Genomic DNA, 17,685 nt, shown 5'->3' with positions numbered 1-17,685 from the left:
GCCGCTCGCACTACCGCGTTTACTAACGTCCGTGCGGCGATAGTCTATATGCTATAGTAGGGGCGCTTACAGTACCGGCTCTGTTCGGTGTGGACATCGGCGTCCTCCGGTCTGTGGTCCGTTGTTGCGATCTGGTCGTCTTCAGTCGTCGCTGGTGTCCGGCGTCACCAATGCCCCGGCCAACGTGACGAAGCACGGTTGCTGAGGAGCTATCGCGCTCCGGCAGAGCGGGGCTCATGCCGGCTGGCACTCCCGGTGCGCGCCGGCCCACCTTAGTTCCCTAGGCGGGACGGTGACTGGGTGCAGCCAGCCTCCGCGCGTCTACGTTCAGCGGCGTAAACGCTGACGTGTCCTGGCAGGTAGTTCCGGGCCAGCGGTAGTTCCGGGGACGTCGGACATCTGCTCGTCGAGCCTGGTTCTCGGGCGGGATGTCGAAGTGTCGCCTAAGAACTGGGGCAGGACCCAGAGAGGCGATCTTCGGCCGTCTTCTCCTGGAACGCTGCGCCCTGGCCACCACGTCCTTCTAAGCGCACGCCCCTTCTTCCAGATGGCGGCTCCATGCGCTCGCTCCACTCCTTCTTCCTCATCTTCTTTCCTTGTTTATGCTTGTCACTCCTGACAGTCGCCTATCGCGCCACCACGACGGTCCGTGACAGCACCAAACGAACGCCGGCTCCCGCACCGCACCTGAACAAGCTTGTCTCCAACACTATCGTACCTGCGACTTGGCCCCCGACCTTCGCCCTCCACCCAATCCGCCCACACTGTCCACAGAAACAGCCTCCGAGTCATCACGACCTCTGCACCTTGCCGACGCCACTACCTCTGACGTACCAGCTCTACCGAGGAAGCTGCAAGACAGCGACGCAGTTGCAGCAGCAGTCTCCATCCCTCCCCCCTGCACTGCCCGTCCTCTCCTTTGGCCGACTTAGTGTCAAGCCCCTCTTACGACACGTCTGACAAATCAGTAACCGAATAGAAAACTGGGCTAGTTGGTTTACTTGCATCTTGAAACTGCAGTAGAGCACAAAGATGACAACGAATAGAGTGGACAGGACGAGGCGCTTTTCTTTAGGTTGTGAGTAAGCGCCTCGTCCTGTCCACTCTCTTCGTTCTCGTCTTCGTGCGCTGTTACACTTTGGAGACGGCAAATCAGACACTGCAGGCAATGAATAATCGTGGTGACATGAATAAGGGAGATAGACTGACACCACTATCCCGCGACACGAGCCTTGATGTCGCATCCACACCTGTATCCTGCATTTCGCGTCGCGCCCGCATTGGAGCACGCCAAACAGCGTGAATCGGCTTCTACTGCTCCGTCATTCACAGACGTTCGCCAACCAACGCTAGTGACGTCATCGGGCTTCGTCCAACGACGCCTTTCTAGCCGTCTGGAGCACAACTCGCGCCCAAGGCCATTAACCGTGGTAAAACCAAAGCCCACGCCTGCGCGCATCAGACCATTCAGTAACGTGGATGACGTTGCTGAACTCTGCAACTTGCGACGTCGACCGCAAGTCGGGCAATGCCAGACACTAACAGGCTAAATCAACCATTGCTCACCCGTCTACGAACGCGAGACGATCAAACTTGTGAGTTGTCGTGTCCACCATTGACAACTCCTTGTCCTCGTTCACCTCACATTGCCTACGTGAACTGCTACAGAGGCATCTGCCTTCACAATCCGAGAAAGCATGCTGTACACCATCCGTCCACAGCACCACTCACAGCCAGCAGCTAAATTTACTGGTCCCCTTCGCGTCCATCTTACTCGACTGACCAACTGAAATCGAAACTCTGTTTCACTAACTCGTCTTACCGCCCTTCCGTCTGGGCGGGGGGCCCTGTAGCGCCCGCCGGCCCCGCAGCGCGGCGACGCTACTATCGCGCTCTCAGCCTTCCTGTCGGCTGCAAGAGTGACGTCACACAGGGGCAGGGCATGCGCAGTGTTCTAGATGGTATGGTATGATGAAACCTTAAATAAGTCCTGCAGGTCGTGAGTCTTACCGAAGTGGGCCGCTCCCACGTGGGAACGGGAAAGCCGAGCCCCTTCGCCGCATCGTGGGCCTGCTGGACAGCCCAGAGTTGGCCAGCCAAAAGAGGGCTGCGGAGAACCGCCTCCCATCTGGCCGAGCTGTTAGTGTTGATAGAGCGTGACCGGGCCCACCGCAAGAGCATATGGTCTAACTTGGCCATATCTCCACAATCGTGGCAGGTAGCGCTGGTGTAAGTATCCGGATAGATTTTACGTATGTTCTTCTAATGCCTGCTACACTGGTCCTCGCAGCCGCCGCCGCGCGTGCCGCCTTCGCCCGTCCGAAGTAAAGGACGACGGCACCGCTCGTGGGCCGCAGTCACGTCTTCCCACAACATCGCTCTTCACTCAAATGTTTTCATGCTGGAGCAAGAAATGCCGCGTGACATTCGACATAATCTGAGCTTGTATTAAAAGTCCTGACCAGTCAAGCACCTATTCACTGCTGGACAGGTGCGCCGTGTTCGAGGGGATGGGTCATAATAATCAGGCATTGCAATTCTCTCGCCACGCGTAGTCCTTATTATCACAGTCGGAATAATTAGGCTTACGGAAGTATCTATTTTAGTGAAATATTTACGTCTGTTTCTGTATTAAGCCAGGTAAACATCCACTTCTGGGTTACATAAGTGGCGTGTCCACCCACATGCATGCAGTTTTGGCTTCGTCGTGTCTTGCTTGCTTGTACAGTACTATAAGGCGATTTTTGCTGTGGCTCCTGTCTTGGCAGTCACCACGCACGCGGCAGGAGGTCTCGTTGAAGGTTCTATTTTTATGCGAAGCATATTACTAGAGCTCAACCCAGCTCCTCAGAAGCGGCGGTGTCGCCTTCAATACCACGTGACACCGTGACGTCACGACAGAGGAGAAATGGGGCTCCAACTCGCACCGTCGCTCGCGGCGTTGCCTTCAAGGCTGACCACGTGACACCGTGACGTCACGACAGAGGAGAAACGGGGCTCCAACTCGCGCCGTCGCTCGAGGCATCGCGGTGGTATATAAGCAGCTGCGCTTGCCTCTGCTAGACTCACGAGGTGAGATGCCTCCTGGAGACAGAGCTGCTCGTTGGAATGAGAAGCGAAGGTTGCGGCGTGCTACAGAGACTGTTTCTAGGTGGCTTTGCTACGGCGCAGCGGCTACGCGCCCCGCATCGGACGCGGTGAGCGTCGAGCAACGCAGCGTTCGGCGCGACAACGAAATGTGCGCCTGAGCAAGCGCCGCATGCCTGAGCCGACGCCGACGACAGCGGCTTTTCTGCGACACGAGCTCCTTAACGCTGTCGCGTTAAAATAAAGGCTAGTATGCTTCGCATCCTGGGCTTAACCTTAGCTAAGCCACAGCCATTTTTTACTGTGGTGTGCGCAAAAATGCTTTATGGCAAGCCAGCTTAGACCTCGAAGTGTAGGTTTTCTACTGCTTTAGGCGATCTTTTATTGCAAATATCAATCTTGGCATTGTCAGACCAGGTTTCCTTGTGCCTGGCTAGCTTTCTACCTATCCCATTAAGAATATGAGTCAACCCAGACGGCCATGCGGCCTTAAACTGCTCGCTTGTACCGAAGCTAATATGTGATCACTTCATGTAGAAAGGTCCCACTAGGTATGACCCACTCTTCAATGAGCCTCTTCCCCGACAACTTTGCTCACTTTCTATGCGACACTAAGAAAGCATATACAGTCAACCGCAAACTTTTACGGAACAAGAAATCCGAGTAAAAGTCAAATATCCGCGCAGCCTCAAAATAGATTCTAGCATTCGCATTTACAGCCTCTACCACTATATTTGAACAACATTGTGATGTTCGGTATTATTAGCTACTGTTACAGGCTGCTCGAAAATTGAACGTTTCCTGAGATCCCGTGATCCGTAAGCTTTTATGGTTCGCTACTTGACGGCAGCACCACCAGAACGCGTCGAGTGTCCAGAGGAATAGATCGAAAGGTCTGTCATCATCATCATCATCAGCCTGGCTACGCCCATTGCAGGGCAAAGGTTTCTCCCATACATCTCCAACTACACCAGTCATGTACTATTTGTGGCCATGTTGTCCCTGCAAATTTCCTAATCTCATTCGCCCACCTAACTTACTGCCCCCCCGCTACGCTTCCCTTCCCTTCGAATCCAGTCCGTAACCCTTTATGACCATCGGTTATCTTCCCTCCTCATTGCATGTCCTGCCCACGCCCATTTGTTTTTCTTGAATTCAACTAAGCTATCATTACCTCACGCTTGTTCCCTCACCCAACCTGCTTTTTTCTTATCCCTTAACGTTACACCTATCATTCTTCTTTCCATAGCTTGTTGCGTCGTCCTCAATTTAAGTAGAACCCCTTTCGTCAGCCTCCATGTTTCTGCCCCGTACGTGGGTACTGGTGAGACAGAGCTGTTATACACTTTTCTCTTGAGCGATAATGGCAACCTGCTGTTCATGACCTGAGAATGCTTGCCAAACGCACCCCAGCCCGTTCTTATTTGTCTGATAATTTCAGTCTCATGATCCGGATCCGCGGTCACTACCTGTCCTAAGTAGATGTATTCCCTTACCCCTTCCAGTTCCTCGTTATCTACCGTAATCTGCTGTTTGCTTCCGGGACTGTTAAACATTACTTTAGTTTTCTGCAGATTAATTTTTAGAGCCACCTTTCTGCTTTGCTTCTCCAGGTCAGTGAGCATGGATTGGCATTGGTCCCCTGAGTTACTAAGCAAGACAATATCATCAGTGAATCGCAAGCTACTAAGGTATTCTCCATTAACTCTTATCCCCAATTCTTCCCAATCCAGGTCTCTGAATACCTCCTGTAAACACGCTCTGAATAGCATCGGAGAGATCATATCTCCCTGCCTGACGCCCTTCTTTATTGGGATTTTGTTGCTTTCTTTATGGAGGACTACGGTGGCTGCGGAACCGCTATAGATATCTTTCAGTGTTTTCAAATACGGCTCGTCTACACCCTGATTCCATAATGCCTCCATGACTGCTGAGGTTTCGACTGAATCAAGCGCTTTCTTGTAATCAATGAAAGCTATATATCAGGGTTGGTTATATTCCGCTAATTTCTCTAACACCTGATTGATAGTGTGAATAGGGCCTATTCTTGAGTAACCTTTAAGGAATCCTGCCTGTTCTTTTGGTTGACAGAAGTCTTAGGTGCTCCTGATGCTATTTGCGATTACCTTAGTAAATACTTTGTAGGCAATGGACAGTAAGCTAATCGGTGCATAATTTTTCAAGTCTTTGGCGTCCCCTTTCTTATGGATTAGGATTATGTTAGCGTTCTTCCAAGATTGCGGTGTGCTCGAAGTCATGAGGCACTCCCTATACAGGGTGGCCGGATTCTCTAAAACAATCTGCACATCCTCCTTCAACAAATCTGCTGTTACCTGAACCTCCCCAGCTGTCTTCCCCCTTTGCATAGCTCCCAAGGCTTTCTCTACTTCGTCTGGCGTTACTTGTGGGATTTGAAATTCCTCTAGACTATTCTCCCTTTCATGTATGTATGTAGTAGAAGTTTTTAGAAGTGTAGTAGGTCTGAAAGGTCTGTAGTAGAAGTTTAACATATAACGTGTTTTGGCTGTTCGCATGCTCGCATAATTATCGTAGTTGATTTCTGCGCGAATATTTTGATACCTGCATTTGGCGCTTCGTCATACCATGGATGACTAAAGGCACAATGGATGGGTCAGAAAGCATAGGATCTGCTGAGCGCTGCAGCCGTATATTCTCCTGAAAGTCAGCAATCAACGAACTAGAGCGCTGCTTAAAAAACAGCCCTGTCCCTTCGCTAGACTGGGTTTGCTCAGAAACGGATATAAATGCGCTCTTCCGCGGAGCGCACGCATAATGGTCCAGTATTCTGAGTCGATACCATCTTTGGAATTATGCATTCGGAACATCGACAAATTCACAACCGCATCATGTGACGTCTTCGAACGATTTTTGGCGTAAGTTGTTGCTGACAAGGGCGCCCTATAGTGACCTTATAATGCTGCTAGCACAGCTGACTTTGCATAGCTTATTATTGACTAGTTGGCTTAGTCAATACTAAGTCAACTCTGTGACTAGCATTAACCCACACTCTTTGCTAGCACAGCAATATATTAGCTGCCCATGTTGCTTGGTTTGCGACAATTACACTCGCAGTTACCGCGTCATAATCCCAGCGATGCTTTCGTTCGTGTGATTTACAAGGGACTTGTCAGTTGCGAACTGTCGGAACCACTTTTCGAAGGGACAGTTTTTCATATTGAGCTTCATATCCCGCTTTTTAAGACAGGGCTCAGGGTCTCTTTCCTTCCATGCCATGACGACCGAGAACGCGTCCCGCAGCGGTGACCATTTCGAAGGTTGTTCCTCATCTCCTGCTTGGTACGACGTGATGCACGGTCGCGCCAAACATAAAACAAGAATCTTAAATTTGATTTCCGACTCTTGCTGTTCTTCTCGAGTACGTGCGTGTGCATGCGCGTCGCAATTATAGATTTAAATATTTATTAAATTTATGTGGCTGGCACGTACCACAGCTTGACAGGTCCAGAAATTTCAATTGCACTGGAATACGCATAACGTTTTTAAAGATATCGCAACATAATAAAATCATAATAATGTGAGGGAGGACCCTGGTGCTAGGTTCAGTAAACGGACGTGCCAACTTCATCTTCACTCCTAGGCTCACGTTTAGTGGTTGCCGCTCACGTTGCTCGCTTCAGTTTCTCTGCATTATTGTTAAAAAGCACTAATATTAATACGATTGTCATGAAGATCGGTGATTTCTGCTCTTCCTGGAGAAAGTTTGCTCACATTAGGTAATTGAATGTGAAGTCTGCTCAACGTACCGCTTCCGAATACGAACTAAATGTTTGCGTTCTTCATAAGACACAAGGAGATGGTGGAAAATAGTTGTTAAGACTTACGTGTAAAAGGTGCAGTGGGCGGCAGTCAAGACGTGCCTCCGGGTGATGATTGTTCCACTGCAGTAGCGGTAAACGCCCGACAATGTCCTGGTGACGAGCAGCACCTTAAAAGGTAGGTAAAAAGTAAGAGTTGTCATCAACTCCTGAAATAGATGCAATCAGGAAAGGTTTAAAACAATGTTCTTTTTGCGAAACTTTTCTCTCCGAAACCTCTCGGTGACGCTACTGTCTTGTCGAATAGCTCATGCTTTAGTAAATGAGTCACGTGCCCTATGGCGGTATGTGAAAGCGCAGTAGCACTGTAGCTCGATTTTCTAATAATTAGGCCACAATCGCACGCGCACTTCTACCATGCGAACGCCAACTATAAATTTACGATAATCGCCGAGTATGTGAAGCACTGCAGCACAGTCACACGAGAGCATGTGGGCGCGCGCTAGTATTTGTCACACCACAGACGCTAGAATAAAATGCACAAATTTGTAGCAATTGACTACCCGTCTCACAAAACTTTTCTTCACATAGATTATAAAATATGCGTTGGATTTGGATAAGTTATTTCACTCTTCCAATGTGTTGGCATAAGTCGGGCTAATGTGACGTTTAGTTTTGAGGCACTTTGATGAAGTATGAACCATAGGCCATCGCAGTGATTAGCCTACACGGGTGCTGGAAGTCGTCTTGCCGGAACCGATGCTCAAAGTAGGTAGTTCTTTCAGCGAATGCTACGTATAAACGATGAGAGAGTATCACATGTTATTTGCAAATGAGTAAGCTGGTCAAATAACAACCGCCGGCTCGCTCCGCTTCTTGCCCAAATGCGGCTTGTATTGTGCGGGGAGTTCCAACCAATGAATATCTTTCAGTTCGTGCAAGTCGTAGGAACATCCCACAATATAATCACGTTATATCCACAGTGAAAAAGGACGCAGTGTCTAAACTATGACTTAAAATTTAACTCTTTATTGGGTGATCCTGTGCCCAGCAAAACAAATAACTCTCAAACACCAGGATCCCGCAGGCAAAGTCGGTGATTGTCGAAAACCTGATCTGCGGGTCAAGCGCGTCGGCTTTTTCACCGGGCTCGTCAAACGTTCCAGTGCCCGCCTGCCTTCCAGAATGCATTACACAGTTGTTGTAGCGCATACAATCTGATTACATAAAGTCTGGTGAGAACATACGCAATAGACAGAATCAACGATTACATTCGAGTAAGTTCCAATCATGCAGACGAGTCTTGCGATCAGCGAGAACTTTAATTTTTTAGCGGGTGAAAATGGCCGTTTCGAGGAAACAATCAATAAGTACTCGTGTCAATTCCCCTATTAAAAATTGTTGTACCGATGCAGCAAACAAACGAAGAGCAAAAAACAAAAGTAGCCCTAGTAATGAAAGCAACAAAGCATCAACAAAAGTGAGTCCCGTAGTTCGTCAGCTGGCATAGAAATACTTAATGCTCACCACGTGAACGACTTCCAGTCATTCGCGGCGGTGCCGTGATTGCGAAAGGTTACCTGGCACGAGCTCATAGATTAGTGCGCCAGCACGTCGGATGATCTTGTAGGGTCCGAAATAGCCTCACACAACTTTCTCGCGAGGACGTCATCGGTGTATCGGAGTCCAAACCCGAACACAGTCACCGGGTTGGTATTCCACGTAGCTTCACTGAAGATTGTAGTTGAGTCTATCGGTTCTCTGCTGGTTTGCAGAGGCGGGTGAGCTCTCGCGCTTCGGCAAACTGAAGTTACCTCGGGGCTTCCAGATTCTCTTCGCCGGTGATGTGCGGCAGCTTGGAGTCGGGAGTCATCATTGGGTTCCTTTCGTGAACCAACTTGAATTGCGTGATCTTCATTGTTCCTCGCAATCGCTAACATGTCGGCGATGGTCTTATTCAGCCGCTCCGTAATACCATTGCTCTGCGGGTGGTAGCCAGTTGGCCTCCAGCGACTTGATTGTCGGTATTGCAGAATGGCTTCTATGAGCTTTGCTCCAAGGTCCGTTCCTTTGTCGGTGATGAGAACTTCTGACTGATGAGGCAGTGCTCGTGCTGTGTCTGTTGTCGTTTTGTTCGTGCTGTTACCATTACGAATCGCAGCAGAACATTCTTGAGGAAGAATTTCACCACTTTGGCTGCACTAGTTTTCGGTAGGCCCTTTGTTTCAGCGAAGCGAGTGAGGTAGGCCGTCGCGACGACCATCCACTTATTTCCCCATGGTGACGCTGGAGAAGGTCCAAGTATACCCATTGCAATCTGCTGTAAGCGCCGGTAAGGAGGCTAGATCGGCTCTAGCGATCCCATCGGCCTTGTTGGCGGTTTCCTGCGTCGCTGACGGTCTCGGCATGTCTTGACGTAACGGGCGACGTCAGTGGCCAGGCGCGGTCACTTGTGCTGAATCCTCGCATGAGTACGGGAGTATCCGAGGTGCCCAGCAGCATTCGGGATGTTACGAAGTGCACGTATAACCTAAGGCAGCAGAGCTGAAGGCACAACAAGAAGGCACAGACTGGCGAAGCAGAATGCTTCCGGTCAGAAGCATTCTGCTGAGACTGCATCTTCGGACCATTTAATAGGGTGGTGGCGGACTTCGGCGTCTTGTCAACGATGCGGTAGGACCCATCCCGTTTACAGCGTCTCGTCTGAGCAAGACGTGGGTCGAAGACGCAAGATCCAGATGCATAAATATACTGTAGTCCGAAGATCGAGGTCGACGGGACGCAGTTGCTGAATGCAGTCGTCTAGGCACTGATGGTACATCAGCGGCTGGTGCTAGGAGTCAAAGGAATGCGCAAGCTCCAGGAAGCCACAGAGTTCCCCCATGGAATAATTCGGCCGGATAACAGCCAAAGTCGCGATAGACAGCGCGTAGGCCAAGAAGCACCATAGAAAGGTGGTCGACCCAGTTTTCCCGATCTCGGCTCGCACTGGGGAGCAGCTCTGAGCTGGTAGTCGAGCCACTCAACCATTTCGATGGCACATGGATGAGATGCACTGGCACGGCAGTGTTTAGCGCCAAGTAGGTGGTTGAGGGAAGTGAAGAGGAAGAGGGTGCACTCAAATTGCCAGCCGTGATCAGTGGTCGCTATGAAGGGGCAGCGGAAGCTGGGAACCCATGTTGAAACGAAGGCTTTGACGACCGTTTCCGCAGAGGTGTCCGTAATGGGTAGGGCTTCGGACCAACAGGTGAAGCGCTCAGTCATTGTTAGACTGCACCGGTAGTCGTGAGAAGGAGGAAGTGGACCAACCAAATCAAGATGGGCGTGGTCAAAGCAACAGCCAGTTGGCACGAAAAACTGCGTGGGAGCCTACTTGTCGCGGTTTACTTTGGTGGTCTGGCATGCCAGGCAAGAATGCGCCCACTGACGAACATAAGTGTTGATGCTTTGCAAGAAGTAGCTCTGTGTAACGAGGCACTGCGTGGCTCGGTTGCTGGGAGGGCAAATGTCGAAAAGGGATTGGAATACCGCACCACTGAAGGAAGCCGGAATGAAGGGGCGAGGTACAGCCGCTGACTTGTAGCACCAGTGTCAGCCAAGAACAAACGCTTGAGGGACGAGTTGAACATGGAAGTAATGGGGATGGTCACGCCGCACTTGCAGCTCAGGGCCTTCCGCGTGCGCCCGACCGTGACGTTCGCACTCCACAGTTGATGCAGAAGTTCCGAGGGAGGTGATGCGGGAGATTGCATCAGCTGCCGTATTTTGGGTACCTTTGATGCGCCGGATATCCGTAGTGAACTACGGTATATAGGCCAGTTGACGGGGTGAACGTGCGACGTACTTGAAGGAGTTTGTACGGAAGACATACACCAGAGGCTTCTGATCCGTTAGAACACAAAATGGCTGGCCCTCGAAGAAGTACTGGAAGTGCTGGATGGTGAAGTAGATAGAGAGGAGTTCACGGCGAAAAAACGCTGTAGCGAATCTCAGCAGGTTGGAGCTTCCGGGAGAAGAAGCCCAGTAGACGCCACTCCTAGTCGATTGGCTGCTGGAAAACGCGGCCCATGGTCACATTGCAAGCATCCGCCAAGACCCGAGTAGGCACGCTAGTTCTTAGGTGGATGAGAAGTAACAAATCGGTGACAGCTTTTTTAGCAGCCCTGACAGTAGCTTGAGCTTTGGGAATCCGGGAAATTGTGGGTGAGGAGCCCTTGGTCGTGCGAAGGAAGTCAGTCGAGGGGTGCAGAAGCTGAGCGCAGCGCCGAATAAAGCGTCGGGAGAAATTCACTAGGGCAAGAAACTCAAGCAGCTGGGAAGTCTTACACTTCCTGGACGTCGGAAGCCAATGGACGAATTCCCATCGCCGAGATGTGGTGACCCGGGAACTCGTGCATGGAAGACCCAAAAACGCTTTTCTGGGGGCGGACAACCTAGCCAAATCGTTGAAGGCGTTCAGGTAGTTCCCGGAGGTGACGCTCATGAGCCTGTGGATTGGAACTCGCGGCAAAGATGCATTCGATGTGGGCAAATACAGCCAGGCGTCCGGGCGTTACCTCCGCAATGAATCTTTGTAATCTTTCAGCTGCATCTCAAAGGGCACGCGCATTTACTCAAAGAGGCCGAAGGGTGAAATAATGGCTGCCTAGGGATATCGGCACGCCCAAAAGGAATTTGGAGAAAGGCCTTGGCAAGATACACTTTACTAAAGATTTTACATACTTCTAAGTGGCCTGTGAAATTTTGGAAGTGTGGAAGGGGATAGCTATCGTGGACTGTGTGAGCGCTGAGCACCCGGTAGTCGCCGCACAGACGCCAGTGACCCGGTGCTTTCCGGGGCACTAGATGGAGTATAGAGGCCGAACTGCTGAACGTAGGGCAAATCATATTCAGCTGGCACATGCGCTCGGATTCCCGTTTAGCAATTTCCAGACGCTCACCGAAGAGGCGGCGCGGACTAGATGCGACGGGTGGACCAAGCGTCACAATGTGGTGGGTTCCACTGCTCTTGGGTGGATGATTTAAAGTGCATAGCCACGTTACCGCAGGAAAATCGTCAAGGATGCTAGCGTACGGGCATAGTGGAATCAGCGTGCGGATGCCAGTTGGAGCGATAGCCAACAGAACTCCAGAAATGGCAAGTCGCATCTTGCTGTCAATCAGGTGACAGCGTCATATGCTGACGTCGAGGACAAAATGGGCCAGGAAGTCAAAGCCGAGTATAGGCCGATCGATGTCGGCTACGATGAAGACCCAGCGATACGTGTGCCACAGGCCAGCGTCGAGAGTGAGGGACCGTCGACCATACGTGGCGATGGAGGCAGAGTTCGCCGCGCGGAGCATAGGGCCAGGTGACTTAGAAGTTCGGTCAGGTTTGGAGGACAACAGTGCGCTGACCTAGCCACCCAAGTCTGCAAGGATTCGCAGGCCGAAAATGCTATCCATGCCGATGAAAATGCGGCGGGATCGTAAGGCGCTACCACGCTACCATGCGTGGTACCATGCACCATGCACATGCTACCTTCAGCTATCTCGTAGTGCATTTCCTGACCAACTGCTATGGGGAATTGCACTGGTGGGCGTGATGTTTGAAAGTGCGATAGTACCACCAAGTTGGCATGCTTCGAGGACTGCGCGAGTGCGGACTGCTCGTGGAAGAGGGACGGCGGCTGGGATGTGAGGGAGGAGACGCTCTGCTCATGAAGGGACGCCCCAAGGGCGTCTATGGGGACGGCGAGCTGGTGTATCCAGGACAGAAGAGAAGGAGACACAAGTGGAAGTCACGTCGCAGGCTCGATCGGCGAGCAGAACGAGGCGGTGGAGCAGTCGAGGGTCAACTCTCCTGCAGCGGGCAAGACAATGCACGTGCAATGCGTCAAGTGCAGTAAGAAGAACTTCTTCAACAGCGCACCGTTCGCGTAGACTTTGATTTAGCCCAGGAGCCGTCGCATCCTGTTGAGCAGCTGGGAAGGGCGGCGATTTCTAAGCTCCTCAGAGGTGAGCAGGGGCTGGAGGATTGCGCTTTCAGATGCTGTGGTGTGGTCCAAAACGCTCTGCTTCAGCTGCTTGTGCGGGACATCCCTCAAATGGGGAGCGATGACGACCACTATCTCTTAAGCAACGTCAGGAAATAGGTTGGCAAGTACGTTGCGGTACAGAGAAGTCTGTAAGGTGATGTAGTGTAGATCGAAGGACACTTCGACCTGGGCGAACCAAACCTGCGGGTCCTTGTGCCAGAACGTGGACAGGTGATGCTGTAGAGCTGGGACGTCCTGAAGGCGCCAGCTAGCGTCAGGCCGACAGTTGCTTGAGGGTGGTAGGATGCCCAGAACCGAGGTGTTGCAGTGGAGCGCATGAAGCAGCGGACCAGGGCAGCAGGCTCTTAGAACGGACTAGCGTGTACAATACTTGCGCCGCGAGCACACACCACACAACATTATTTTTGCCATGTTTTGCAGTGCCTACCTAGAGCGCCGACCTATTGCGTGCGGGCGTAGTGGTGTCGGTGGGTACTACACTGTCACTGCCGCAGTAATACAACCGGAATGCCACTGGTCTCTCTGACCTAACGCTGCGACTTTAATTCTACGCAAGACCACGACGAGTAAAAACATTTATTAAAGGAAAAAGAAGAAAGTACAAGCAATTGTATTTCTGCTTGCGTGGGAGGTACCCTTAATCCAGGGCTCCTGCCGCTCTTGCTGTCTCCCTGGTCCACTGTACCAGTTGTTGCTGGTTACGAGGATCCGAACTAGTCAGCATGGACTCCCACTGCTCGGGTGTGGGGTTGGGTATTTGCGGGGCTGCCTTGACATTGGGGCACGCCCATGTGGTGTGATATAGGCAGGCGTAGTTTTTACAAAGGGGACATTTGTATGAGTATAGTGTAGGGTGTATTGCATGTAGTTTGCTTAAATGGGGGCATGTATTCGTTTGTAATTATCGCAATATTACGGCGTCTTCACGTGAGAAGGTCTTGTGTGGAGGTGGGTATTGTTGTTTGTTCAATCTGTTGTGTTGTAGTATGGTGTTGTATTGTAAAGGTACGGGCTTCAAAGATGCGGCCATATCCCTCTCTTGTGGCACCCCAGAGGCGTGAGCTCGGGCTACTGCATGCGCACGCTCACTTCCACGTAGGGACTCGTGTCCTTGAGTCCATACTATTTCAACGTCCAGGAATTGGGAGGCTTGTTTGACGAGTCGGTGGGTGACTGAAATATTCTACCTCACGCGTAGCTACGGCAAGCTGCCTGGGAGTCAGTAATAATTGTGACGTAGTCGTTGGTCAGGCTAGAGGTGACGGCCAAGGCGATGGCTGTCTCCTGCACGACGAGGGCGCTGGCAGTGCGGACCGTCATCGAGACCACCTCTTGAAGGCTATGGTCGACAACCCTGGCCGTCATGGCTTCCATTTGGGGGGACTGCGCAGTATCCGTGTATAGTGTGGTGGGGAGTCTTCCATATTTTGTCTTTAGAGTCTTTGTGCGAGCTTGGCGACGACCGGCACGATGTTCCGGATGCATGCTTCTAGGGAGAGGGGCTACCTTGATGCGCTCCCGGAAGTTGGGGCCAGATGGATTGCTTATTCGGGGTCTGTGCCGTGTGTGGGGTAGCTTAGGCGCGCTAGGACTCTTGTTCCTGTTGGGGTGAGGGCTAGGCATTCTCGTTTGCTTGTGAGGTGGGCATCTATAATTTCTCCTATTGTATTATGGACTCCCCTGGCATCGAGCTTGAGTGTCACTGTTCTCGGTGGTAGGCCGAGTGCTTGCTTGTATGCCTTCCGAAGAAGTACATCTAATTGATCTATCTCCTTGGGAGTGAGGGGTATGTACGGGGCAGTGTAGGCAAAGCAGCTGACTATCAGGGCCTGGACAAGTTCTGTTATGTCGTCATCTTTCAGACCGTATTGCTTGGCGGTGATGCGGCTGACCATTCGCATGACTTGGAAGGTGGTCTTCTTGAGACGTTGGATGGGGTATTCGCCTCTGCTGTCCTGTTGTATGTGGAGGCCGAGAATGCGGACGCAGTTTACTACATGTATTTCTTTGCCGTCGAGGGTGTGTGTGATGTGGGGTATTTCATTGAGTGAGTGAGTGAGTGAGTGTCAACTTTATTATGTATTTCATTGAGTTTTCTTCCTGATTTCTGTCGAACGACTAACAGTTACAACTTCACGGGGGAACATTGGAGACCGCTTGTTTTTCCATATTGCTGGACAATGTCAGTCGCTTGTTAAAAGGCGTCTTGTTTCTCTCCTTTGGAACCAGTGATGGTCCAGATAGTGATGTCATCAGCGTATATTGCACGCCCGATTCCTGGTATTGCGTTGATTTTGTCAGGTAATTTCATCATAGCGATGTTGAAAAGAGTGGGTTACAGAACAGCACGTTGTGGGGTTCCTTTGTTGCGGATAGGTAACGTCGGGGTTCTGAGGGAGCCAATGCATATTGTGGCTGGGCGATTGCTTAGAAAGGCGCGTGTGTAATTGCAAGTTTTACGACCACAGTTCGTGAGACTTAGGTTTGTAAGGATGGTATTGTGAGCCACATTGTCGAAAGCGCTTTTGAGATCGAGTGCTAGAATCGCTCCGGTGTTGATGGTGAGATGTGTTCAAGGGCTTGTTCCTTTGGCAGGAGAAGGATGTCGTGGGTAGAAAGGTGGGACCGGAATTCCAACATTGTTTCGGGAAAGAGGTCACTGTTCAATCGTAGGTCATAGGTCAATCGCCCACGTAAGGTTGGAGTCGGTTCACAATGACATGTTCCAGAAGCTTGCCTAGGCATGAAGCTAGTGATATCGGTCTCATATTTTATAAGCTGGAGAGTTTGCCTGGCTTAGGAGTGAATGTGATGTCCGCGTGCTTCCAGTCTGCTGGTAGCGTATCCGCTTCCCAAAGATGAATAAAGAGGCCAGTAAGAGACTGAATGGTGCCATCATCCAGATTGCGCAGGAGCTTTTTATTTATTTTGTCCTTGCCTGGGGTGGTGCTTCGTGAGAGTGCTTGGAGTGCTTGCTGAACCTCACTGATAGTTCTCGGCTTGTCGAGGTTGCAATTGTCGCTCCAGCAGGCCAAACCGCCTATGTACCGCGCCCGCAGTTCCTCCAGCATTTCGTCATCAGAACCCTGATAGTTGTGGACAGTACGTTGGATTGTTTGCTTCCTCCGTGTTGTACCAGGTAGCATGTTGTATCCCTTTAGTGAGGGTGAGGTCAGGGCATGTATCTCGGGAGACGCTGTTTCCAAGACGTGTGGGATGGGCGGGGCCGGTGAGGATAGTGAGACGATGCTGCTGTATGGTGTACTGGAGTGCAGTGCCTTTTTATGTGGCTGTCGTGTAGCCCCATGCCTGTTGAGCCGCGTTGAAGTCGCCTACAATCAGCAGACTATTGTTTTGGCTATGCCAATCGCTTCAGTGATCAAGTAGTCGAACTTGGCCTGCTTCTGCTTGGGTGGGCTGTAGATATTCAGTATGAAAAGGCTCTTTCGGCCTCGTCGGAGCGGTAGGATCTCAATGCGGTTATGATCGACGTCACTGCCGTCTATTGTGTTGTTTGGTTGCGTGCATATCAGCTGTAAGTGGGGCCACGGGGCTTTCATGCGTGGTGGTATGTGTGTTGTAGCCAGTTTGAGTTGGGTGTGTGCCTGTTTCCTGCAGTGCGATTACGCTTGGTGTCGTTCTGCCGTTACTTATGTGCTGTCTCAATGATCCTTGCTTGCGTTTATAGCTGCGACAATTCCATCGCCAGATTAGGAGTGGGTTTTCATTCCTGTGGTTAGTTTTGCTATTATCCTGGCTTACGGGTGGATCGGCAGGGTCTCCCCGCTCTACATCCTGTTCTGCCATTGTTCTCACTTTCTTGCGTCGATCATCATTTTCGAGTTGCGTTTCTTCAATTATACTTGCCAGTTGCTGGATGCATTGTTGCATTGCTAGAAGCTGTCGTTGCAGTGCATCGACTTTCTCTTCGACTTGTGCAATATCTGTTGGTTTTGCTGATTCCGCAAGAATCATAAGTTCAGAACGTTCCGAAGATCACGGCATTGGGGGTGTGGTTATTGGTGTGGCACGCTGAGCGGCAGTACGATTGGCGTATAGTTCTGCAATGTGTGTGCGAAGTTGGTGGTTTTCTTCATTAAGGCATTTGCCTCTGATAACCTTTAGTTGAGCTATAATTTGCAGTTGAATATCAGTACGTGTATGGGTAAAGAATTATGTGGGGTGGGTGTTGTGTTTAGGCGTGATGAGAGTGTGTTGCCTTGGTGGACTGTGTGAGATGGGGAAACCGTGCTGACCAGCTCACCGCTTGTGATCCCGGCGCAGCAGGTCCGCTGAGGTTCCGGGCCGCTCTTGTTGGTTCCGCGAGCAGGAGCGAGGCTTGGAGCGGAAACACTTGCGTTGCTGGTAGTACGTGACCGAGACTTCGATCGTGAGTAGTCCCGGCGGCTGGACCTTTGCGATGCTGAGGATGCCTCCTTCAGTCGATCAGGGCACTCCTTGGAAGCCGTAGGATGAGGCCCCTGGCATAAGGCGCACCGGGGGTGACAGGGGTGGTCCTGAGTGGGGTTCCGTGTACCACATTGGGGGCATACGTTTGCTTCTGTAGTTGGGCATAGATCGGTCTGGTGGCCGACTTGGTGGCAGATGCGGCAAAAATGCGTGTTTGGTTGGTATGGTTTGCATCGTACTTCACAGTGTAAGATTTGGAGTCGGGCTTGTAGGACGATCGGGGCAACTTGGGGCGACAGGACTAGGCGAGCACGGTTTATTTACAGTATTTACATTTTAAACATGGGATACAT

The 17,685-nt window shown here is 51.1% G+C and overlaps 1 protein-coding gene and 1 long non-coding RNA gene across 8 annotated transcripts in view; one reads left to right on the top strand and one right to left on the bottom strand.

Moving 5' to 3' along the window:
* LOC135911538 (chymotrypsinogen B-like) overlaps window positions 1-17,685 on the bottom strand; it is a 799,265-nt gene that overhangs the window by 420,601 nt on the left and 360,979 nt on the right. For all 3 annotated transcript variants that reach the window (XM_065443854.1, XM_065443855.1, XM_065443853.1), the window contains one exon: window positions 6,951-7,054. In XM_065443854.1, coding sequence (XP_065299926.1) covers window positions 6,951-7,054 — 104 coding nt within the window. The remainder of the gene's footprint in view (window positions 1-6,950; window positions 7,055-17,685) is intronic.
* LOC135911540 (uncharacterized) overlaps window positions 1-17,685 on the top strand; it is a 302,235-nt gene that overhangs the window by 127,281 nt on the left and 157,269 nt on the right. The window lies entirely within an intron of this gene.

This window comes from Dermacentor albipictus, chromosome 7, assembly GCF_038994185.2.
Source record: "Dermacentor albipictus isolate Rhodes 1998 colony chromosome 7, USDA_Dalb.pri_finalv2, whole genome shotgun sequence".
Taxonomy (NCBI): domain Eukaryota; kingdom Metazoa; phylum Arthropoda; class Arachnida; order Ixodida; family Ixodidae; genus Dermacentor; species Dermacentor albipictus.
Note: the sequence above shows the minus strand (reverse complement) of the source record. Positions and strands in the feature narration are given on the sequence as shown.